Below are 26,594 nucleotides of genomic sequence, written 5' to 3'. Positions count from 1 at the left end.
AATCATCAACACCAGCATTGGGAGTTGCTGAAAATTTCGGCAGGATGAGGCGGAAGGTCGCCGGGAGTTGACAAACAAGCAACACCAAAAAAGACTTTGAGGGTTGCTCAAAGAACTCCCGATTGCCGAACAAAATGCAAACTTCCGTGCCGTCTCTTTCGCACGCAGCACTCGTATACCCATCTCTTTCGTTGGGAATCGCGTTTCATGGGTGGTCGCTTTTGACTTGAAATTTGTCTAGCTTTACACTTATCGTCGTAATATAGTTATGGATCTGCCACACTGGCGGTTGCATAAATTAGTAACAACCGGACGAACACTCAAGCCATCAAGTGATAAGTCGGCGAGAGAGATGGCCATACCGCTTGAGACAGAGACAGACAGACAGACAGACAGACAAACGGACAGAGAGGCAGTCAGCTAGAGATAAGTATTTTTTTTCTTCTTAATTTCTGTCCCCCCGCATTAACCTCAATGCTATTCATTCTCAAGGAAACATTAAAAACCATGTACTCCCGACTTTTATTATTCATTATTTTCGCATTCATTTCGGTGTCTCGCTGTCTCTTTGAACTGCATCCGAGAAAGAGAGAGGGTCATACGGTAAGCGAAAGAGATGGCACGATGGTGGCGTGCCATTAATAGAGCTATCAAGTGCCGTATGCTGCTGATGACAGTGGCGGAGCTTATCAAGCTGCCAGTTTTGCAGTTTAAAACTGCATTTCTCAACACACAAATCACAAATCACTGCGCGGCATGCAATCTCTCACACAAATCATTTCATTTTTGCCCGACGAAGCCAAGTGTCATTAGCGTCACACGTCCCGATCCCAATCCCGATCTGACACATGCCCCTCCGCTCCATCCTCTAAATGCCCCATCGTGGTGCCAAGTGTTTATTAGTACGAGGCATTTATCAGCAATTATAATTATACGGCTCTCTCTCTTGGAGCTCGAGTGTGTGTACGAGTGTGCTGTGAGCCCTGACGACCTCTCATTTTCGCTGAAACCAGAATCAATGAGATACGCCGGAGATGGCAACGAAATCCGGAGGGAACGCTCTGGGAAATCAGATCATCTATATTCCGAAAACAATAATAATAATATAATAATACTTCAGTTCATATATTTAATATCTTTTAAACTTCATAAATATTCGCATAGTGGTGCAGTGGACCTATTCGTAACGACTCCACTGTATGCTAAATGCTTTTTAAATGCCCAGCCAGGCAAATTAAGCCGCTCATGTTTTGGGCAGGCTAGCCAACAACCTCTCGACCGGCCACGCCCACTACCGGCATTATCCACGGCCCCCTTGAAGAGGCCTTGTTTTCGGTTTGTTCGTTTGGAAAACAAAAACCACCGAAACACCGAAGATTACAGAGAGAGAATAAATAAAATACCAAATAGTACAATGAATAGTGAATGAATTTCATAACTTAAAAAATGATTATTTAATACATTTTTAGGATCTTTGGATGTCTATCAGAATATGAATTATATTAAACTGGATATTGTCTCTGTTAATACCTCGGCATATTTTAAGTGTAGTCTTCGCCCTGCGCCCACTGACCGCAATGGGCGTGGCAGCAGCCCCTCCCCCAAATCACCCAGTTGCCCAGTTTGCCTGGGCAAACATTCAATGACAAATTATGCGCCTTGTGGCTGAATGATGGGCGTGGTCGGTCGGCGGTTCTGTGCTCACCTGACCAACTCTGCCTCTCGGTTTTGTTGTGTTTTGTTTCGTTATGCCACCTACTAACTTAACTTAACTAACGAAGCACCCACCCTTCCCCTGCCAAGAAGAAGAAACCGCCCACCTTGGTTGGAGCGTGTCGAGGGCGTTTTGTGAGGAAATTTTGACATTTTGTAATGCGTTCCTCCGTTGCCCTCGAAAAAAGGAAATTATCTAGCGTCAACAGGAGGAAAATTGTGCCAGAAAATGGTTAGGGAAAATTGTGTAGAAAATTGTGGTAAATATAGGTATGTTTATACATAAATACGTTTTCTGGCCCAGCAGTATGGAAATTGTAGGTTAGCCTGCCCTAATGATAAACGACATTAGCGAGCGTGGAAAATGAGAGGGAAACTCAAGGGGGTCGATGAAATGGACTTCTGGGCGATGCAAATGGTCTGATAAAAGTGTTGATCACGAGGGCAAGGAACCAGAGATGATCATTGAACTGTCTGCAATTTTGAGTCATCTCAGAGGCAATTGTCTCCGGTCCGCGAAATAAAGTAAGAATCAGCACAAAGAAATGCGAAATGCGGAATTTCTGGGGCTTGTAAGCCACATCTTCACCCGCAAAAACACACCCACTGAACGGAGGAGATGTATACACACATGTGTCTTGTGCTAAATTTAAACAACTTTTTCGCCCGGCCATATAACGCTTTCAATGGAAAAATATCTTTTGTAGCGCCAAATGGCGCCGTGGCACAAAAGTTCCATTTCGTACTTATACTTTTGTTCCTTTCATTTCTTTTCCCTGGTTTATTATTATTTTTTTTTTTTTGGCGAAACCATTCGTTTGCAGGCTCTTTAAATATTCATTGAGTTTGACTAAAAGGCCAGGGCAACCCACTGCCATTTCATTAGCTCGCCGAAGTTGGCCCAAAAACATATGGAGCAGTGACAGAGCCGGAGAAATGAATGGGGGAGCGAACCGGAGCTCCTCTTCACATTTAAATGCGCACATAATTTCTAATTTGTGCGTCTAATTTATGGGCTTCGAGTGGAAGCGAGAGACCCCAAAAACTTAGCACAACAAACTTGCCAATTTAACGGGCGCCCAACCAGAAAAAGAAAATACTCAAGTGAAATAAACGAAAAGCGAGTAGAGTAGAGCAAACTGAAGTGAAAGCTGGCGGCAAAAAGTTTTCCTCATTTCGCACTTGTACGCCCAGAAATAAGAAATAAATAAAGCCATTTCTTCTAATATACAAAAAGCCTCGAATGAGAAAATTACTTTTTTATAAGGAGGCAACCCACAGAACAGCCCCGTTTTCCACCAAGAAAAGGGAAAGTAACCACCCACCCAAACCACTGGCCAGCCACCCAAGGCCACACCTTGATGTTGAGGGTGGGTGGTTGGGGTGCGAGTACATTGCCAAACATTGCCTAATTTGGAATTGCCTATGAAATGTGCATTAGAATAACTAGAATCTACTACCAAAGTGTCACCCTTCGCAGAGGCGAAGGAAAAAAAGACCCCCAAAAAGGTGTGTAATAAAAATAAATGTCTGTCGTTTGTTTATATCAAGCAGGCGGCAATTTCTTGGCCGGAAAAGTTGCGTATTACTCCTCTTTTTATTTTGGCGTTGTCTCTGAGTCTGTGAGGGAAAACCCTTTGCAAACACCTGGTGTGGTCCAGAAAAACAGGAAAACAGAATACAGCGAGGAGGGGTAGTGAAAACACGCACATCGATTGCTCAAAGGGCAAAAAAATCGAACTAAATTTTACGACATAAACATAAATTTTATGACAGCCCAGAAAGTAGTAAACGCCCGAGTCGGGAAACCGGGAAAAGGAAATCAATTTTATGCGCTCTGGCCAGAAGTAAGAACAACAAATAGCCGAGGAATAGCCGGGGGATGGGGGCCCATCAAAGCTTCGGGGCTGAGATCTATAAAATCTATGTGAGAACTATTAAAAAGTCGTAAAAAGAAACTATGAACGGGATGGGGCTTACGTTTGGTGGGTGAGTGTTGGCCTTTGGCGCTCGTAAAGTCGCCAATAGAGATTTATTTCTGGCTTATCGCCTGGGAAATGGCGTAAAAACAATCGCACCGAACGGCATTAATAATGCCATTACAAGTGTAATGTAATAATTGTCCTTGGTCATCACGGCAGGCCTCAGAGCAATTAGGTCGCTCTGACTTCCATTGCATTATGTGCCTTCTATATCCACATATGGTACATACATATGTTTGTATCTTTGTTTCGGGCCCTAATGTAAACGCATTTAAACGCAATTACTTTTCACCCAACGTGTGTGCGTTTGTTGTCTTTTCTCTGCTGGCCAGGCCAACAACACGTACCAAAGCCATTTCAGTGGCCTCAGCTCTTCGGCTGATGATGATGATTGCCGGCGTGGCTTCGAGTGTCGTCATAAAGATCTTTTATCAAAACGTTAATGGATTGACTCATACAAAACACTATCTATCCCTTTCTGCACGGTAAAAAAAAAATGATCTGGCAAGGGTCAATAGGGAAAACTGTGCCTTAACTCTATCAGCATTTCATGAACTATTGGGCTGTTAATGTCATTTTTCGCAGTGTAATCTTTCTTGTGTGCACTTCTGTGTGCATAGGGCTTACACGTGTCCGTTGGCCGAGTTTTTGGGACAATTGCAGCGGCCTCTGGTCTTCGTCTCGTATAATATGTAATGTAAAGTTAATGAAATGCTTCACGATTCCCCGCCACGTTCCCCGCTTATCTTCATTGAAACTGTTATTAATTATAGGCGCACCCTAATTTGCTGCTAGTGTGGGTATCATTTCGAGTCCCCAAAGTCGTCAGAATGTGCTGAAAGCCTATATTAATTGCATTTTAATGAAACACAATAAGGAAACTTTGCGGCCTCGGGGCACAACCCTTTTTTTTATTCTAGGGAATCTAGATCTATAATACGATCCTAACGGCCCGATACGAGCCTAGTTGTTAATGATATGGTAAATGCCGGACTCCTTGGAGAATTTCACTTCTGCCCTGGCGTAGTATTGAAAAGATTAACCGACCTCCGAAATGGCACTATGTCTATACCTGGTTGGTTGGTTGGTTGGCTTTTATTGGTCGGACTACCACAAATGAAATAAAATATTCGCAGCGGTGCAAAAAATGCATTAAAACAAATGCGAAAAAAATGTGGAGCTCTGCGGTTGGCGCATTTGTTGTTTTCATTGCATTATCAGGCGCCGTGACAAGAAAAAATACACGAAAAAAGGCAGCAAATAAATAAAACATGCATGAGCAGAGGCTTATATAGCACATCTGTCTCTCTGTGTGTGTAGGTGCATTGTTGCTGATAAAAAATTCATTAATTCATATACAAAATGCAATTAAGCGCAGTGGCTGCCACAATAAAAGCACGAAATCAGTGATGGCCAACTAAAAAAATGGAGAGCGCCATTCGAAGATCTGTCGATAGTGGGAATACCCTCATTAGATAGATTGGTTTTATGTAAACTAATTTCCTTATAATATAATAGTAAGCTAGATTAGAAAATTAGTTTAAAAGTCATCTAAATGAAAAAGTAACATATGTTTCAAACATAACTTTCTCTTAGCATTCAACATTCAAATACTTTATGGCATTGCAGGGTATCAAAGAGAAAAGTGCTGCATAAATAAAATAGTAGGCGGCGTGTGGGAGTGGCGGTGGATAACAGCAAACGCAGCAGTTAAATTAACAAATTGCATGCATATTTTAATAAAATAAATATTTTAATAAGATTAAACTATGCAGCCAAATGTCAAAGTAGCGCGCTGAACATTCCCCAGCGGATAACAGAGAAAGAAATTTGAATAAAAAACTGATTGCTCTGTTTTATATAGGCATATTTTTTTGTTTTTTGCATGTTGTTGTTTAATTTATGCGGTTTTCAATTACCCTTTTGATATGAATTAATGACCGCATACAATGCATAATCCTGGGGCAGCTATCGCGCACTCCGCTCTCTGCTCACATAATTTAATTAAACATTTTGTGGCTGGTGGGTGGTTGTGGGTGTGGGTGCTATAGGTGGGCTATCATGTTGCACTTGTCTCTATCCGCAAGATCCGCACCCATTCCACTCGCCTTTCGTTTGCCAATAGCTTTGTGTTGCATGTTGCTGCTGCAACATTCCTGCAACAACTGCGGCAACTGCAACAACAACTGCGCCACGAGCAACAACATTCTTTTGTTGCTCGCTGGGGCAGCAAAATTTCATGCCTGTGTAAACTATTTGTCGACAATTTTGTCTGCTACAAAAGTCCGCATGCCACAAGACCAGACCGTGGTCTATACGCCAAAGACTCCCAGCCATCGAATCGAGAGGAAAATCGGCGACCATGGAGCGATGTGGCCAAGACTAAAGCGTTGAAGCGCACGCCGCCGGCACGAACACGCTCAGCCTTTTGGCCCTGGCCAATTGCCGCTCTAATGACTCCGCTCCTGAGTGCCCAAGTGCCCAAGTGCTGCCTGTCGAGCTCGATTCCCTGCCAATCAAGTGCAACTTTCCAGGCGCATGCAAAGTACATAAACAATGATGCAAATCAATGGCTGCACTCAGACAAGAGTATTATACAAAATTCGTATTTAAACATTTTTAAAATTATGTTGAATAGAGTTGCTGCACTTATACGAAAGCATAAGCAAATTGCTAATGAAATTGGCTAGTATACCATATTTTATTATGTTTTCTCTCAATGTAGTACAATCATTCTAGAGGCAGGGTTTCGTCTGAGGTTACCCTTCTTATCGCCAATGAAAAGTTTGGCGCGTTTAAAGTAAGTTTACGTGTAGCACGGCAAAGTGCATTGATAAGAAGTGCACCCCGATGCCGTCGCACCACCCCCCACCAGCGGATCTTAGCCTTTTGCTGATTAGTCGATCAATGTTCGGTTTGAACGGCATCAAGCTTTTAAATATGCAAAAAGCAGAGGTGGAAACAGCATATACATGCGGCGGCATTAAGAGCTCTTAAGAGCAGCGGGCTCGAACCAGTTTTGGACCCTCATCCTACCGCTGCCCCTTTCCCCTGCCCTTGCCCTTGCCCTTGCCATTGCCCTTTTTTCTTGGCCAACTCCCCGAACTCCTTGGCCAGCGCCATTATGGCTCATTATCGCCCCGAGCAACACAACATCTTACATTATGCTGATGAGTTTTTTGGCCATTCTAATAGGAAAAGGCCTGGGCTAATTTATAAATATCTGGACAGCGAAATAAAAAAAATATGAAAAACAGAAGAAAAAAAATACGGAAAAAAAGGAAAGCACTACTGCCTCTTCGGTGGTTTGTTCATTAAACGACTGCCACGCCCACCAATGGGGCTGTTCATTAATTGTTGACAATGATTACCTGGCCAACACAGAAGAAGCTGAAAAAGAGACGAAGACGAAACGAATCGAATCGAATCGCATTGAAATGAAACTAAGGCAAAAACCCTCGAGTCTCGAGGCGAATGCAATTTCAATTTTCAACGACAGGTGATAAATAAATCGAAACGCATCGAATTGAAAGCAGCAGCAGCAGCAGCAGCGGTGGCATCGGCAATCGATTCGTTGCGTTGCGAATGAAATTGCGCCATATTTGGGCGTTATTTGTGGCCGAGCGGTGCTCCGACTTTCCAGAATCTCCAGGTGGAAAAGGGTGGAGTGGTGCAGTGGGCACCAGGACGGACTGGGCAGTAAACCAGCCCAAACGGGGCAGAACTCCACACCATTCCACTCCATTCTACTTCAATCCACAGAGAAGACTCCTCCCGGAGCTCCGCCGACTCCAAGTCAAAGTCCAATTCGAGACTGAGGCGTTGGCAATGAGCGTCGAAGGCATTTAATTGCCACCGCGGCATTTTGACGTCTACGCATCAGGGAGAAGGGATGCACAGAGAGAAAATCAGTAGCAACTCTTGATGAAAATGATAAAAAATAGACGCACTACTAAAAAACAGAGTGCAATATTCCTAACATGTTTATTTTAAATAACTGTTTGATATTTCGAAGGGTCTTCTATAACTATAATTTAACATCACCAAATATTTGTTGTATAGTTTCTTTCCCTCTCTCTGATCGGACAACAAAAGAGACGGAAACAGAGCAAGAGACAGGGACGGAGGCAGAGGAGACCCAAGAAGACTTTTTCGCAAAGGTGTTTTGTCGCCAGTCCGCCAATGCTACCTCCAATTGAGTGCGAATTGGCATTTCATTTGGCGCATTTGGCATTTTCGGGGCGCGTTGATCATTTAGCCGTGTTTAGTGTCCGTCGCTGTTGCGCTTTTTAATTTCGTTTTCTGATCAGCGGGAAAAAACCTAAAGAAAAAGTACAAAAAACGAGAAAAACAGAGCCACAACAACAACACAAATGATTTAAGATGTTCGACTGTCAGTGGTGACAACATTGACAGTAAAATTATTTCTACGCGCTGCAGAAGGTTAATTATCGTTGATTTATTTACAACAAACTAAAAAAAAAAAAAAACTAAAAACAAACTCCAGCTGGGTCACACAAATAAAAAAAGTAAAACGGAAATAGGGAAAGATTCGATGGGATATTCAGCATTTAGGGATTAATTTGTTATGGGAAACAAATAAAATCGAACTGACTGCAAATGCTTACGGCCTTAAAATTGCCATAAAATGTCAAAAAAAAAATCACTTTAAAGAAATTAAAAAAGAATTAATAATTTATTGAAATAAAATGCGTTCAAATAAAATGCGGCAAAAACGATAAAACACGGCTAAATTAAGGGCAAAAAAAAAATAAAGAAAAAAGTTTACCATGACAGCCATAAATAATTAACAATACAAAAAGAGATGAAGCAGCAGAAGAGGATTCTGCGTTAATTTGCATTTTTGTTTTGTGATAACAAAAGCGTAAAAATAAGCGAAAAAGTTCAACAATTTCAGCAGGAACAAACATGGCAAACCGCAGGCAAAATTAAAACACGAGCACAATGTAAAAATATTAAATTAACATTAACAGGGAAATGAAAGCGGTTAGCGTGGGTGAGATATGTATGTAACTGCGCTTGTGTGCGCTTGTCAAAGTGAATTTAAAATAATCATTGTACATTATGCGCCGCAATGCGTATTAAATTAAATGCTGCACAATAATAAAATTAATCAAGCACCAAACCAAAAAAAAAAAAAATTATACTATATACACATGCGTGTAGAATGAAACGCGGCAGGAAAACCAAAAATTGCAAGCAAAAGCCAAACAAAAACCTGCACAAAAACTATATTGTTAAATGGCAGCAACAATAGAACACACGTAATTAAGCGTTTTAATGCTTCATTTATGGATAAGTTGGTGCGGGGGGTGGGGTAAACATGAAACAAGAAAACATATCTGAGTTTTTAATACCCCACATAAAAATGGTTTACCTGCTTTGAATGTGTGTACTGATTTGGCTTGCATTCAAAGACAAACAAAATGATCTAATAGTATACATTTTTTCAAAACATCCATAAATTAGCTGAGCTGGTTAATCACAAACTGCAATTTATTGATAATTATTGTAATGCATGCGGACAGCTATAATTGAAATTAATTTACCTTCCCACTCTCTCTTCTCGTTGCAGATGGTAAGTTCTTATCATCACTCAATCCTTCAGAACTAACATATGATGGTAAGTCGCATTCCACATTAAGTCATTTAACACTTGTATATCAGTACGTATAGAGTAGATTGCTAGTCGTAAGCTTAAGATATGTATATAGTCAGTTGTAGATCTGAAGCGAAACACGTGCTGCCCTTCGGTTCGCACATCAATCAAAATTTGGCCGATGGCCAAGGGCATCGATATAGATCGGTTCCTTAGTTCCTTAGTGCTTCAGTTCCTCAGTTCCTGGGTCTCTTGGGCTTGATGGGCTCTTTGATGTCTGTCACTAATCCTGTTCGCGATCACGTTCCTGCCCGGTCCACGCCCACTTTGCTCACGGCTGCGGCTTCCTGTTTCTGCGATCTTTTAAAATGAGAAATTTCTTTTTAATTTAGACTTAAACAGACTGCGCACCGGACAGCTGATAAAAAATCATTATAAAGTTAAATTTTAATTAAAAACTACAATCGATTAAGGGGGCGAGGGCGAGCTCGAGGGTTGCGGTTGGGGACGAAATACTGTCTGCGGCTCATAAATTGAACATCGGCGGTCTCCTCAGCTTTCAACGTGCATGTGGGCCACGCCCACTGAAAGAAAAAAAAAAAACGAAAACTGAAAACTTAAAGCTTAAAAAATACAACAACCGACAGATGATGATGATGAACTTGTCCCAATTTTTGCGCTGCGAAAATCAGTGGCAGTTTCGATGATGTCCGATGTCCGATGTCTGATGTCCGAGGGCCGATAGTCGCGGCATTATGGCATTATATAAGCGCATTTCGCTTTCATTAATGAACATGAGGCAAAAACGAATGGTCGAGCGACCGGCACGTGAATTGAAATTTGATTTATGATCGGCGAGCGGCCCTCCATGTGGGGCTTTTCTTTCTGTACTCTGTGCTCTGCACTCTTGGTTTTTTTTTTTTTCTTTGCTGGCTAAGCAGCCTCCTCTGGGTCGTAAAATGCCAGCCCAGGATGCAGTTTTCCCCTCTTTATGATGCGTTAAATTGAGGAATGGCGTGCCAGAGCATTTAAATCGTTAAAAGGCAAGTGTAGGGCCGGTCAAATGTAACTCACATTCGATTGTTTTTCCTGCACTCTGAGAAAAGCGGTGTATTTTTGGTTTTAGTGCCATCAAAATTTAATCACTAAAACAAAATATAATATATATTTTTAGAATTCTTATTAAATTTTTTCATTACTTGATTTATACATTATTTAGTTCCCTTAAACGAGTTATCCTTATTCCATGACCATATCCATGATATCCATGTTCCATATATCGTACTAGAAAGAAAACCTCATCGATGTCCGATTTATGCATCACCTTTTCGCCTGTGTGAACCAATGTTCGAAAGACCCACTAACCTACAAAACAGGGCTTTTATTTTAGGCTGGCCAAAAGGAGAGCAGCCGAGCAATATGCCAAAAGTGTAATTTGTATTATTTCCTTGGGCGGCACAGGCGGGGGGCGTGCCGCCGAGGGCGGGCGGATGGCAGACAGCCGTGGGCCATGGCCAAGAGCAGAAAGAGACAGCGAGAGCATGGGACAGAGACAACGAGCGGGCGTTTAAGCACAACTTTAAATAATCGTCTGTCAGAACTGTCAAACAAGCCGGCAAGCGCTAGAATTAATGGCATACAGGCAGTGCGAGGGAGAGGGGCCGTCCGCCGTAGAGGGAGACAGCTGCAATTTGTTTAACCCTGCGCAGGCGCAAAGCGTCCGTTGAACCTGCAATCCGGGCATATTCGTACCCCCGGTGTATGGCTGTGTATGTGGAGCACAAGTTGAATTATTGTTTCTGCACTTTTTTTTCGCTTTTAGCGCAGTCGCAGCGAGTTAAAAACAATGCCATTGCCATGGCGGTACTTTATCAAATGCCCCGTCTCTTTCCCTTTTTCCCGTGGGCCCGTCTCTTTCCCGCTCCCACTACATAGGTATAGCCCTCTCTTTCGGCATGTGTTTGTGTGTAAAATTAATGTTGTTGCGCCGCAGCGGGCGAACTTTCAACTGTTGCTGCTGCTGCTGCTGCTGCTGTTGGCTCAAGATGAAAAATTATTGCTTTTAATTTATTGCATAAACAAAGGCTACACCATCGGAATAAAAATGTCTGGCTGTGTGTGTGTGTGTAAGTCTGCGCGAGTGTAACGGTTCTCAAGGTCATGGGCGAAAGAGACAGCAACTGGGGGCTTTCCCCGGCTTCGCTGCCAACTGTCAAAAATGATTTAGTAGTTCAAAGCCGCGTTTTGCGTCTGCTGCAAAAGTGCGAAAATATATGTGAGGGCAGCGGACGTCCGACAGCAGCTGTCAAATGCAAATACAACGCAGCAGCAACATCGCATCACGGCGGCAACAGCAGCAACAACAGCAACAGCAGCAACATCGCACGTTTTGACAACAAATTTTGACAGTTTAGCAAAGGTCATGCGGAAAGTAAAAGTTGACAGGCCCAGAGGTGTGTGTGTGTGTGTGTGTGTGTTTGAGTTGATGGTGTGGTCAGAAAAAATAAAGGGGTGTGTGTGTATTTGATAGATTGACATCATCATTCGGCCTTTCATTCACTTGTCAGGAGAACAGTTAGCGAAGCTCTGAAACATTAGTTTTTTATAGTTCATTGAGCCAGCAGAGAAGCGAGAGCGAATCATTGACAGCCAGCCACAATAAACTGACAAATCAAAATCAAAAAGAAACCAAATTAGCTAGTCATAAAAGCGTCTGAAGTGAGCGAATAGCCATCGAAATGGCAACTGTTGATAGATCATTTGGAATAAAACACAAAATACGACGCAGACGCGTCGTGATTTATGGCATTTGATAAATGAGAATTTAATAAATTTTTAGCTTATTTGGATTTTTTAATTTTTATGATTTTTTTTCTTTCAATTTTAGCGCGGACGGCAATTAAAACGTGAGCCGGCAGACAAATGGTGGCGCTCGTTTCGATAGATTAACGGGGTTTAATGTTGTTTGATGGGGTCTCAGTTTTCTGTATCGCCTGGGATTCGAAATTCTTTATTTCCGATCTTATTTGCTGTGCCATCAATTAGCCATAGTAGCTTCGACTTAGGGCTTAAGCTTTAAATCAATATAATGAATATTTATGGTAAATTGACTGTCAAGCAATGAGTTTTGCTTATTTGAAAGTATTTGAATTTGGATAAGCATTATTTTCTCTGTGTACAACTCACTTGGACCATTTCTTTCCCCCTATTGAATACCCAAGCCGTTTAAGTCACTTTCTTTGATGCTCTGGCTCATCATAATTCCTCGACAGTCACCGAAAGTTCTTTAGCCAGACGCAACCCACATAAATCCAGAGGTCCCTCCCAACTTTGTTGTCCTCGTGAATTATGCATGCAACAAATTGTATAAAAATTTCTGCAACTTTACGTTGTTACGTGCAGAAATTTGGAAATCAAGCGAAGCGAACCCCAGAAATTTGAGGAGCACTTGTCGAGGGTTAATACATACCATACGTAGCAGAGGCAAAGACCGAAAAGGACCAAAGGACTTGCAGGACTCTAGTCCCTGGTCGCTGGTTTTTCCGGCTTAGCCCAAGTCAACCCCCAGAGGATATGCTCGAATATTTATTTTTGTTCCTCTCCGCTCGGCGTTTACAAAGTGATTACTTCTGTTTAAAAATTGATGGCTCGATGTTGGACACGTTTTCAATTTCCAGCCAAATGGCGCGTGCTGTTGCCCCCGAAAAACCAACAAACTTACAGGTGCCGGATACATTTCGCATCGACTATGAGGCTCGGAAGCTCGGATCAAAATTGTCAAAAGAAATTCCTTAAATGACTTTGTCAAGTCGTTAAAAGCGAACACAATTTGGTGTCGCTCTTTATTTTTGTATTTTGTGTCTCGTTTGGCTTTAATCACCGATTGCTGTCATGTCCGAGTTGAATGGCAATTAAATGGTCTACGACTCGTTAAATCATTCATGATTAACTCACTTCAGCTCCCTGTCCTTGAAGATTTAGTGCCGTTGAGAATCGTTAAAGATATGCCTCACATTTCGGATCGGAATCCGCAACGAAATCCAAAACCGAATCGAAAACTGAAAAGCAGACGAACTGATGTCGCATAATCGATGAACTTTGATTGGCACCCATAAAACCCATCAACCGGTTGTGTTTTTCTCCAAATAGTAATAGCATAATAGCATATTATAAATTGCCGCCAGCCAAAAAGGTAACTTGGCACAAAAGTCGGTTGGCTTCGCTGAGCCCAAATGGCTTTTTAATTTGGTCAACGAAAACGGGTTGGAAAATGTTTGCCGAAGCGTTGTTTGTTTTTTGTGTCTGCGGGTTTGACATTTAATGGCCTTTTGCCTTCTGGGGGAATGTGTGGAATGTTTCATTTGCATATGCAGCCTGCGCCCTGAAATATGCAGTGGTTTTTGTTTTACCAGCATAGCTTGAAGGTGTGTTCTGCTGGGAATTCCGTGCACACAAAAACACTGGGAATTTTCACCCGTGTAATGTTGGTTACCAATTTTAAATTTTAACACTACGAAAATGTATGAGTACCATTTTACTGCGCTTTTAAAGCAGATTTGTATAAAACATAATTTACGTAGAAATAAACAGCACTGTGCCATGTGCGTTTCTTTCTCTGCATTAATTCCCTATTTAATTTATTTTTGCCTCCGTATTGCAAGGGAAAACTTTGATTAAACTTCTTGCCAATAGCAAGCTCAGCATGTATATGCATGTATATAGAGCGTTCATACATACATATATACGTATATATGGCGTGCTATATGTCTGACCAACTTTCATATAAGTAACATAGATAGCGCGCCCACAGCATAATCGAAGGGGGAAATGCGGAGCTGAGAAGTTGGAGTAGCAGAAGGATATCCATTTGCCAAAATAGCAAAACTTGCATAAAAACTTTTGCGCAACAACTTGGACTTTTCCATCAAACAAAAGCAAAAGGAAAAATAAGAGGGAAATGAAACAAACTTTTAATGCAACCCACCCAAAAACTCCCACTCTGCCCACACACAAACGAAAACAACAGCAAAAACAAGCCGAAGATAGACAAACTTGCAGTACGCCTCCTCGTCCTTGTTGCCGCCCATTTGCACAGCTGTCAGTCAGTGGAAAATATTTCCCAGCTCGGGTGAAAGAGAGACGGGTGCTCGAGAGCGAAAGAGAAGCATTGAATGCTGGCAAGGCAGAGCCAACATGGCGAACAAAAGTTTTGCTCGCTGCGGCAAAAAGCGGAAATGCATTCAAAATCTAATATGGCAGCCATGGTCATGAGCAGCAGCAACAACAACAGCAGCGACTGGGAGCGAAGCTCCACCACCACCCACAATTCACCCACCACCCCCTACCACTTTCCACTGCAAAGTAGCAGCTAAACAAAAAGGCTAAAGAGTGCCAAAGAAGAAAATGCAATTTTCTGAAAAACCCATTAAATGTTTGCCATCAAAGAAAAAAAAAAAACATATATATATAAAGAGTGGTGGAGGCGGAGGGGAATAAAGAAAAGCCAGAAGAAGATGGGGCCAGCAGGCGAAATAAGAGATGGAGTGGAACCAACTGCAAATAAAGCAAACGACGAGCGCTGGAAGATGGCGGCGTTTGCCAGTGATAGACTGTGCGACTATGTGCATATAGCTGCTATATTGTACATGTCCAAAAACTACAGGCGTCCCTCGTTACGTACGAACTACAGTCAGGCATCATTTGGCAAACACCCTAACAGGTGTCAGTTGAGCACTTCAGATATTAAAATATATGATTATCAATAATATCCAAAGCAATATTATCACCCAAAAACCTATCAAATGTTTAGTCAATTCTGGCTCGTTTTGAATTATTTAAACAAAACAGTTTTAATGTCAGCTTAAAGTATTCAAGTTAGACAGCTTCGCCTGTAACTTCCACTCCCCAGTATGACTTGCAATTTATACGTTTTCTTCTTCAACCTTTTGTGGCTCCTATAAAGCCATTAGCAGCACTTTAAATTGCCTCGAAATTTGCGCTCTAAGCTTTAAGCCCGATTCGCAAAAGGCTGAGAGTTCGAAGGCTCACATGTCAGAGGCACCAAAGGCACAATGTGCTGATAGAGCCATTTACGCCGTCAGCACATAATGATGGAGTGGGAGGGGCTGGTGGAAATGGATGGGAAATGGAAAAGCCGTCGTGATGGGAGGGGGGGGGTGTGTGTATGCGGTGGGCGGTGGGGGATCTAGATGGAAGTCTGAAGGAGCAGCTGCAGCGGCTGCGCTTTTCTGACGGATTTCCCCGGCACATAGAAAACACACAGCATACAACGGTTGCCTTGGGCTTAGACAGACGAATACGTCCATGGAATAGATGCAGACGTGGCCAGGAGCCAGCCAGGAGCCAAGGATATCAGCTAGCAGCAGCTGTGTCCTGTGGCCCCATTGTGTGTGTGTGCGGCAAGGATATATGCCTGACGATGAAATTTAATGGGGTGCTTTGATGCGATTGGTTTTCATATAACGCAGGCGCTTAAAATCATCGAATCATTCAAAAGAAAACTGAGCTGACTGCTCCAGCTCTCGTACACTCACACACACACACATGAGAGCAAAGCTTTTCCCAGCACACACACACACACACTTGTGCACTTGTAGAAAACGCAACGCTTGTGTATAAGAATTTTTTCTGCTGAGTGGAAATAAAAGAAATGTAGAAAAATACTAGAAAAAAGCGAGGAGCAAAAAAAAAGGGAAAAAGAAAAAATATAAAATCTATGTGTGTGTGCCGGAGCATTTTCCTTGGCTCCACTCGGGCTTTATATAAAGAACGAAATGACGACGACAGCTTGAGAGGAAAATGTAGGGAGAGGAATGGAAATGAATGGAAAGGCAGTCGGAGTTGGTCGGAGTTTTCGCCAATACGCACACAGACAGCTGCCACACAAACGTATACAGCTAGCTTTTGGGATGAAAAAAGCTTTTCTTTATTCTAGTTTTTTCCGCTTATTTATTCCTTCAGCTGCTATTTCTGGCCTTCCTTTGTCACAGCCATAACTTAGATATATACGGGGGTTATATTAACTCTGGGTGTTACTATTTTACATGTGAATTGGGTATAAAATTAAATTAAGTTGGGCGCCATATTTGTCCTAAAGTATTTGGCCATAAGTCGGCGAAGGTATTCAACAAGTTCTCAGTGCATAAATTGTGGAAAACAATGCCAAACTGATACATTAACACTTTAAGCCACCGAAAACAGCCGCGGGCAAAATGTCTGGGGAAAATGCAAAACCCCCGAAAACTCGTGGCAGCCCCATGACAAATCGCTCTCTTTTAAGCCTGTGTCTGTGTGTGTGTGCGTTGTACGCTTGTGCGTTTGTGTGCGGAAAAACGCAGTCGAGCAGTTAAAACAACAAGAGCTCACACACACACTCGTATCGATTATTGTAGCATACTTACTGGCGTCATTCCATTTTATTTATTTTTGGTAGTTTAGTAACCAGACAAAGAAAATAATGAAAGTCATGCTTGGTTTACAGATTCCTTGAGCCTCTGTTTTTTTTTCTGCACAGCTTTGGCTTTTCCTCCTTTCTGCTCGTAATCACAATTTGTTTGTCTGTGCCTACACTTAATGTAGTCGAACTTGAGGCGATATGGAGCTGTGCCGTCTGGGAAAATCATTTTACAGCTGGCGGGCCAAAGTTTTCCCCAGTTGACAGGCGACTATTTAACACGCGTCATAGCATGAGTTTTATGCGCACACACACACACCCAGAAAGTCGGGGAAAAATAAAAGAAAACCAGTGTCAAGGTTAACGACCAATGAATTTATTTTGCTTGAATAAATTTTACGATAATGAGGAAATTGTCGTTGTCGTTTTGGGTATTTTTAATGGCCGTAATGTCGACGCAGCTATCTCTCTTCCTTTCTCTGTGTGCAAGTGCTGGTTAACATGGCGTATGAACATTTTTAAATTTCCAAAATTAACCAGTTGATCTTTAAGTTACATTTCTCCGGGAAATGTAGTTTTCCCTCTTCTTCGGCTTATCAGAAATGCCGCAAACGTTTTTCAATTTCCGGCCGGCATAGTTTAACCACTCAACGGTGGTGGCTTTCGCAGCGAAAGGACCTCGTCCTGAGCTCTGTACTTCTGCGATCCAGGACTCCGCAGGACTCAGGCTAACGCCAACTCCATTTTACGTAACATTAATTCTGTGATTTATTAGGGTCACGTGACCGTCAAACGGACGACTGAAATTGCACGAGTCACGAGTCAGCCAGACGACCACAAAATGCCCATTGCCACACGGCGAAAAAATGCATAACAATATCGTTATTGTCTTTGGAAAGTAAACTTGATATCTCTGTACTAGCTTGTTAGACCTTTTAATATTTTTGCAGTCATAATGTATTAAAAGGACTGGTCAAACAAGGCACAGAACGATAAATATGCCAGAAATCAATATTGGAGTGTAGGCGAACAGAAATATCAGAAATATACATAACTGTCCGTTAAAATCTATTTCTTCTTTTCTCTCTCTGCACTTACATATTATATTCTTACCCACATGTAGAGCTCATCAAAGTCTTTCAATTCAAATCAGTCGTGCAAAAATTGCCTTCGAAATCCGCAACGAAATTCTTTGTTCGGCCCGTGGAAATTGCGGGCAGGTAAACAAGTTTCTCCACCTTCGACTGCCTGTTCTGTTGCCTGGTTAGGTGTCATAAAGTGCATTCACATGAATGCGATAAAGTTTATTGTCAGTTGGCTTGGTGTTTTTTTTTTTTTTTTTTTTTGCAGGAGCGGCCAAGGGGAGCATGAAGTCCAGAGATTGAGGGGCCAGATGCTCAAAGGAACAACAAGAAAAATTAATACCAAAACATTTGCTGGCCTGTATAGTATGTCTGGATGTCTTGGGTCGTTGTCCGTCCGTCTGCGTGTCCGTATGTCTGTCCGTATGGGAGATCGCACACGCCTACGCAAACATGTCGCAACTGTCATTTCAGCTTAAGTTGGTCCATTGTACGTTTATATTAGTCGCGGGCCGGATAAAAAAAAAGAACAGAATACGAAAAAAAAATATAAAGTCCAATGAGAAGAGCTTGTGTGTGTGGGCTGGCTAAAGGGGTAAAGAGGCGAGAGCCAGAAGAGTTACGAGCGGACCGATCCAGACTTTCAAATTCGCTTCAAGTGTAAAGCGATATGCGGATCCCAAAGGATGTCGCCAAAACTGATGACACAGGACTGAAGGAACCGAGTTCCATAGCTTAAGTTACAAGTCATGTTCGAGGTGTGGCTCTGGATTTTTATTGAAAAACGAGCGAAACACTTTAAGGCCTTGCTTTCCGAAGCCCCAACTAAAACCACTTAGTGTGCTTTAATGCATTAGAACTGGCTTCATGCTCTATACACACATATATGTATATGGAATATTCCCCTTTTTTGGCAGCCATTATTTTCATAACTATGCGCGAAAAGCTTTTTCATTTAAATTAAAACAAAAGCAAACAACAAAATTCCTCTGCGAAAAAAAAGAACTGGAAAATGCTCTGAAAACGGCAGCGGAAAATGCCAACAAAACTACAAAAACAGTGCAACAAAATAGATAACTGCTCTGTTGTTTTTTGCTCTGTGCTCGTAAAGCAGCTGCAGCAGCGCCACCTTCCGGCCATCGTGGCAAGCTGCAAACAAAAAAAACAAAACAGAAAAATTCATTCGGTGCATGTGAATAATTACACAAAAAGCCAAGAAAAAAGAGTGAGGGGAAAAACCAAATGAAAGATTGCAGAGATGAAATGCCAATGCAATTTGGGTTAACAACATTTTTTTGCGCTTTTTTTTATTTTTTGTTTTCCTAGCAGTTTGGCTTTAATTTTACAAATACAATTGAAATAAATGAATGGAAAGCAAATACAAGCTCTTAAAGAAATGGTTTCTATCTCTAAGTTTTAAAAAATGGATTATAAATTGCCGACGGCAATGCAAAAATATGATGAGCGATGGAAGAGAAATACTGAGACAGATAGAATACCTGTTTTCCCAACTTGTTTTCCAGTTCTTAGGGCCACCCCAAAGGGTTTCCCACAGCCTATGCAAATTTCATATTCCGCCATAATTTTCAACCATTATTTTGCCAGGCGAAAAGGAGAAACTTGCTCACCTGCCTCAAGAATCGCCTAAATGAATCCATCAGATAGACCTTTAATACGAGAGACACGCCCCTCGAACCACCCCCTTTTTTTTGGCCCCTTCGTTTTTCCCTACCCATTTTTGCAACTTTTTCCCCTTCGTTCATTTGGCGCGTTCAACCAATTGGAAAATTTACACGTGCAAAATGTTGAAAAATTGTTGCGGTTTATGTATTTTATTTTAAATTTTTTCCAGCCACCGCTGCAGTTGCTCGAAATTGCTGGGCATAAAAATTGAGAAAAGCCAGCGTAAATTTCCACACGGCAACAATTTCATTTTAAAGCTTCAAGTGACACCATATACACAAATGTACAGATACACAAATATATATCTATATATTTTTTTTTATGTTATTTAAATGTGTTCACATTGTTGTTGCTGCTGTGGCTTTTTGTAATATTTTTAATTTCGCCCAGGCAGCGACATAAATCATTTTGTCGCGCATTGCAAAAATTCCAAAAGAGCAAAGCGAAAAAATTACAACAATTTTTAAATTAGCTCGCATGGGAAATGCCTGAGTGCGGAGGGGGTGGTGGAGGGACGCCGAGTTGAGTGGGTGGTGGGGTTTGAGCGGAATTAAATTTTCATATGAAAAACTCACAAATAACAACAATAACAACAAGGGGCTGGGGATGGGGAACAAAGCCAAATAGTAGAAAATTGGAAAGATGAAGTTGCCTCAGATAGCAGGACAAAGGGAGGGGTGGTGGCTGGGTGAAGGGGGCTTCGAAAGGGGGGCTGCTGACGAAAAAAGCAATTTTCAATTTTTCTACACAAAAATGCCAAACATGCTGGGGCTGAGAAAAGCGAAAGAGTGAGCCTCAGGGTTGGCGAGGGGGCCGAAGGGAACTTGTGCTAAAAACTTTGACGACAGCCAAGTTGGGCTAAAAAGGGGGCGGCGGTGGCAGGGGCGGGGCAGCGTTGGCGTTTGCGCCTTGCAGTCGCTGGCAAGTGATAAATCATTTCAACTGTCACTTTCGAAACACAATTTTATCTAAACACAGACACACAGAAAGCGACCCGCACACAGACGAAAAGCGACAGACACAAGTGCACTGAAAACAAATGCTTGATAGTGTTTTCAAAGGCGTTAACTATCCGATTTTTATATGGTATCAAAAACATCTGCGTTTACTTGAAATCAATTACTTTATTCAGATTCACATTCTTAAAATGATTGAAGTGAACGAAAATGATTCAAAGTATTAAAATGGCAATGAAAATATAAAATAAAAATAGTTTAAATTTTAAGTATATCAAATGATTTATTTAATCAAATATAGACATTAAATAATTTAGCTCCCTTTTTCTCACTGCTTTCAACGAATTTGAAGCGACTTTGGCATTGGGGTGAAGTGAACTCTATGGAAAATGGAAAATTCGTTTCGTTGCGTCTGTTGTTTTTCTTTTTTCGGCTGTTCTCGGTTGTGAGGGGGGGGGGAACACTTTTGGCTGAAGGTGGGGGTATAATGGGTGTTAGTTATAATGTGTGCCAGTGTGTGTGAGAAGTGCATGGGTGATAAGGCAAATGCATTTCGTAGCTCTGAGGCATCTAATCAATGCCTAAGCGCCATTTATCAAGCCCATGGGCACTTCACAAAGTTTTGGGGAAACTCGGGGAAAAGCGGGGAAAATTCGGGCGCTGAAAGTGGGGAGAAGGAATACACTTAGCTAGAGGCTGAAAAGCAAATGGGGTCGCCACCGAAATAGTGCCACTAAAAATAGAAAATCGTTCGATGCGTTTCACCGACAAAAGGCCGAAAAGCAAATCAAGCAAAGCAACAAACGAAATTAAAAATAAATATATAAAAACGGGAATATAAAAAAAGTCGCGTCTAACTTAAGGCAATTTAAAATTCAACTAAAAGAAAGCGATATATTCAAAGGTCAAAAAAGAACAAACCAAAAATAGGTTACTAAAAATACAACAAAATTCGCACAAGAGCAAACATAATTAACAAAACCAAAATTAATTTCAAAAACATTTCGAAACATTAAAGTGGCAAAACATGCAAAAATAAAATAGAAGAAACGAAAAGCCGATCAAGATAATTTAAAATACATTTTTGAAGCAAATTGAACAACACAAAAAGCTAGAATAATTTAAAATACATTTTGAGACAAGCTAACCATAAATGTTTTAGCACATTCTCAGAATCGAGAGTTGTGACATTTAAAAGCCCCATAAACAAAGGAATCTGAAAAAGCATTTTGGTTTAAAATAATATATAACTTGTGGCATTTTCAAGTTTTTGTTTTTTGCTTGTGGCCAGTTAAAGCGAAGCGAATTAGCTTTGTTGGCCTTATTGATTTTGCATTGCATAAGGCAATAGACGTGAAGAAGAAGAGCTGAGGGACTCAAAAATCGAATTAGTCAAGTCACAAAAATTGAAAATCATTAACTTGGCAGAAACCAAAAAAAAAAAAAAAAACGCTCAATTCGCCGCAGTTTTATGTCTTCACTAGCTTCGTCTCGCTCTGGCGCACCAAGAGAGAGCAGAGCCGCTGCGAGGCGGGGAAAATATACGCGGCCATCAAAGAGCGAAAGAGAGAGGGAGAATCTGTGGATGCACGAGTGTTTGTGCTTGTGTTTTTTTTCCATGTGTGTTTGTGTTTGGGAGAGCAAAAATCAGCAGACTGTTTGGCTCTGTCTCTTTGTGTTGTTGTTATTGTTGTGACTTTGTTTTGTTTTGCTGCGGCTTTTTTATTTTATTTCCTTACAATAAAAACGACAATAAAATTTTTTAGTGCAAAGATTTATGTGCGAACAATTTTTTTCGGCCACTCATTTTACCTATGTTGTTGGTCTTGTTGGCCCCAAAAATCTCTATTAATTTTGATATTGATTTCGGTTGAGTGCATAGAAACAACACGTTGTCAGGTCAATTTTTATTAGCTGAAAAATGTTGGGTAACTATTTGGGCTAACAATTTAATAACACAAAAATAATAACATTTAAAAAATCCGAAATTATTTAAGCCATATAAAATGCCACAAAATAAAGAATATTTATGCAGCAATCGAGCAGAAAAATAGCTAAAATAGTTTAACATTTTATTATTTTAGTTTTATAGTTTTATTATTATAGTTTAACATATTATTATTATTATTATCACGTAAAAACATTTGGAATTGATAACCAATTAAATAGATATTTTTCCACTGTTTGTTATTTTTGCCGATTTTATTTTTGGCCCTATTACGTTACATTTTAATTGGGCAGGTGCAGTTTCGCTGGCAATTTAATATTCCATTTAAGTTAAAAAAAAAAAAAAAAACAGTAGACACTTGCATTCGCTCTTGCCAAAAGGGGCGTGGCATTCGGGGGTGGCTCTTCGAGGGCGGGTGAATGTAAGGCTGGGCATCAGGACCACCCCATAAACACCCCACAAAAGCGTTCATAAAACGTGCCCATTTACTACCAAGAAAATTGCCCATTAAGAAGAAAACGAAGCGTAGTCTGGCCCCCGACTTTTCCCCCCGCTTTTCTGACCAGAATAGAAGGAAGGTAAAAGGAAAAAAATGGAAAATTTAAATAAAGGTGCGTTGCTGCTTGTCTGCCCGCGTCGTTGAGCTCAAGAAAGTGCTTAAAAAAATAATAGAAATTGCCCGGGAGATTGGTCGAGGGTTGCTATTGTTGTTGTACGACGCGGCACGCCCCCACACTTCATTTTTTTTCCAACCGCCTTCATTGTGCTTTAAAGCCAATAAACCAAATTATTATTAGCGCCATTTTCCCCGCTCATTTCCTTACACTACGTATTTCATTTAAAGTTTTATCAGCTTAAAGTGTCCATTGAGGTTCTTATGTTTATACATTTTGTGGCCCGTTTTCCTTGAGGGTTTCTTTTCATTCAGAGATTACTGGGGGAATTTCAGGTGTGGGGGCCAAGGCACCTGTCATTCTCCGAATTTTTGACGAAAACCCAGAGACAACTATCTCTGAGCCTTCAACAGATATCATAAGATATATGCGTTGGCTTAACATATTCAGTGTGCTGTCAATATCGGTTGAAAAGCATTAAGTTGACAAGTGTTGCGAATTGTGTCAGTCAGTCGGTGGCTTAGAGTGGCTCAAGATCTTAATACTGCTGCGGATGCCTTAACTGGAAATGAGTTTCAGTTCGTTTGCCGAAAGGCTTAGGAACGCGGAAAATTGAATTAATAATTATACGCGGTTTTCCCGCTGTGATAACTAAGTAGTGAAGCGATAATTTACAGAGGGTCTTATGGTCAGCCAATTTTATTATTTGTATTTTAATAGAGTTTAGTTAGGTTTACACAAAATAATGTTGCTAGTTTAATGGACTTGTTGTGCAAAGCTTATAACTAGAAATGAATACTGGGCTTTGTAACAGATTCTTAACTTATTTGTTTGTATATTCACTTGCTCGCTATTTTCACTTATGCATTTTGGTACATATATAGTTATTGATAGATTTCTAACGATCGGCTTTTCTATCTTTTGCAGGACGATGGTGTCGAAGAGAATGGTCCTCACCTGCCGATGCTCGCAATGCAGACGCTTCCCGGCGATTGTATTCCTCAGTCTTCCTCGGTAGTCCTGGTAAGTAATCAGTTCTCCACTAGTTACCCAACTCCATGCCACAGCTATCTGTCTGGGGAACTATCAGTTGATAGTGCGGCTTATCAGCGGACTAGAGCTATCATCACGAGACCAACTGACGTCAACGTTTCCATTAGATTTCAGTAATTTACAACATCCATTTTTTGTGCTTTTTTTTCTGCCCAGCCCCTCGTTTCCTCGTGCTGGTTTTTTTTTTGCTGGCTAGTTGGTTGGTTAGTTTTCTTTTAATTTCTGCTGGGCCATCGATGAGGCTGCTTCTGATGCTGCAAAGGCAACAGCGAGAGATCAAGCGGCACAGATTGTGCCAGAGAGTTAACGTTAATGGCAAAATACTAACAATGGCTGCTGCCGAGAGTAGGTAATTTCTATAATGATATACGAACTGGCATCGCCCAACGGGCAAAGGCTCCTCCGCAGTGGAGTTTCAGTTGGAGTTTCAATCCAACACGGAGAGAAAAGGATCTAGATGATATCATTAAATGAAATTCTAGTTTTGAAAATGATCCATTAAATGTAATGGATTTGTATGCCGATCTCATTACAATGGGATTCCTTTAAGCACCTTACATAAACTAAAAAGGCCTTAATTTAAAGACATTTCTCCCAGTGATCCCTTTTTGAGAGTGCGCCTGATCGGCGGCCATGGATCAGATCAGACGTCCCGCCTGCGGCCCCAAGTATCTTGAGTTTCTTAGTCTCAGTCCCAGCCAGACTTTCAGACTTTCGGCCGGGCCAATGCCAATGAAACGGCCATCAAAATGGCATCGACATGGCTCTGGCGAACGCCTTCGATTGTCTTCTGAATGGTCTGCAGAGTGGTTAGAGGTGCAGGTCCCAGAGGTGCCTCTTTATGGATCCATAGATCCAAAGAGTCCGGCCAAAATGCGTGCCAATTACATGCGGCCGTAGCTTTCTTCTAATAGCAAATGCTGTAATCAAAATTCCATAACATGCCCAAAAGCCAACCTGCTCGTTGCTGGCTGGCAATTCGTTAAAGTCAATTTGCAAATCATTTTTCCATTGAAACTCAATCTACGAACTACGTGAAAATACCGAAAGGCAAGACCCGGGGCCTTCATCCTCCTGCCGCCACAGCCTCTTTTTCATCCTCTTGCCGCATCGATAATAATGATTTTCTTTGAAATGCATACTCGAGAGCTCAGCCAGGCTTAAAAGAGGGCCCACAGCCTCTGACAGACAACTTTGTGTGCTCCACCTTTTGCCCCGTTCCGCCCCCTTCCTCGCCTGTTCCCCTTTCCCCAGCCCCAACCCTTTTTCGATGGCTTCGAAACGTGGTGTAATAATACTAAATTGTTGCTGATTATCCTTTTGGCGGTTTGCCTTTGGACATGTTCTCCAGCCTCGGTCTTCTCGGCTTCTCTCTCTTTTGCATACGCTTCGCCTGAAAATGGCGTCACAGTCACTGCACATGCAACACAAAAAGCAAAAAAAAATAATTCAAAAAAAAAATAATAAAAGCAGACTCCACTCGAGCCACATTTCTTCTTCGGAGGCCCAAGGTTCTCTGGTCCGGAGGAGCCCTGCTCTGCATCTCTATTTTAGCTGCAGCCGATTTTGAAAGAAATCAAGCAAAAATCAAAGCCCGAGCCGCCGCAGTCTCTTCAGGTCTGGAGTATTGTGGAGTGCGGAGCATGGACTCCGACTCCGCTGAAGAGGAGGCCCCAGAAAGTGAACAGAAAGCCCACTTCAATAGTCACATAAATAGACTGTGAGTCGCGCTCGAGAGTCTCGCGCAGCTCGGCTCTGGCCAAATGGAAAATCGTGTGCCTGGGTTCCTACACTTTAAAAATATGTTACCTAAAGCAATGGAAATAAAGAAATTTGATTAGATTGATCAGATTGATAGAAACCAATAAAACAAAAGTGGCGCCCAATGTGGGGTCTTTAAATCCTATGCTCACGTCGGAAGCATTTTTGGTACACAAATAAGTTGTATTTTTGGGTGTAGCCCCTATTTTCAACCAAAAAGATTCCAGTGTACACCGACTTCTACTTCTATTTGTGGCTCTGCAATTTTTGAGGTTTTCTTCGTTTTGGGTGCTTCATTTTTATGCTTCACTTGGCCGCTTTGGCTTTGTCGGCACTTGAGCTGCTCTTTCAGCCAGCTCTTTCTGCTCTTCGGAAAGTCGGCTAAAACTAGGAAAAAAAACCCAAAACAAAAACAAAAAGGGGCAAAGCATTTTCCAGCCATCGTTCGCGGAAAGCTTTTTGTGCGGCCAGCATTTTGGTAATTACCGTTAAATGACCCAAGTCCGAGGCATAGAGACAGAGTCTCTCAACTGTCAGCTGTCAGGTGGCAAGTGGAAAACAACAACCATCCCAGAGACAAGCAACAACGGACAACCGACCGCGTAGAGACGAACAACTTTGCGTTCAGCCGCCAAGTTGTCGCAGTCCTTGACAATTGTCAACTGCTTAAAGCCTCAAGGCTGATTCGCTGTCTGCAAATTAATTGCGCCCAAAAGCCGAGAAGACGAAAGAAACTCATGAAACACCAGAGACCAGAAGAAGGGGAGC

The 26,594-nt window shown here is 41.6% G+C and overlaps 1 protein-coding gene across 2 annotated transcripts in view; it reads left to right on the top strand.

Moving 5' to 3' along the window:
• Positions 1 to 26,594, top strand: part of hth (homothorax) — a 132,008-nt gene that overhangs the window by 81,623 nt on the left and 23,791 nt on the right. Inside the window, exons 8-9 of one of the 2 annotated variants that reach the window (NM_057228.5) lie at positions 9,292 to 9,339; positions 23,940 to 24,035. In NM_057228.5, coding sequence (NP_476576.1) covers positions 9,292 to 9,339; positions 23,940 to 24,035 — 144 coding nt within the window. The remainder of the gene's footprint in view (positions 1 to 9,291; positions 9,340 to 23,939; positions 24,036 to 26,594) is intronic. The other variant, NM_057230.6, reaches the window with a different exon arrangement.

Source organism: Drosophila melanogaster, chromosome 3R (genome assembly GCF_000001215.4).
Source record: "Drosophila melanogaster chromosome 3R".
In the NCBI taxonomy this organism is placed as follows: domain Eukaryota; kingdom Metazoa; phylum Arthropoda; class Insecta; order Diptera; family Drosophilidae; genus Drosophila; species Drosophila melanogaster.
This window is presented reverse-complemented; position numbering and strand designations above follow the sequence as displayed.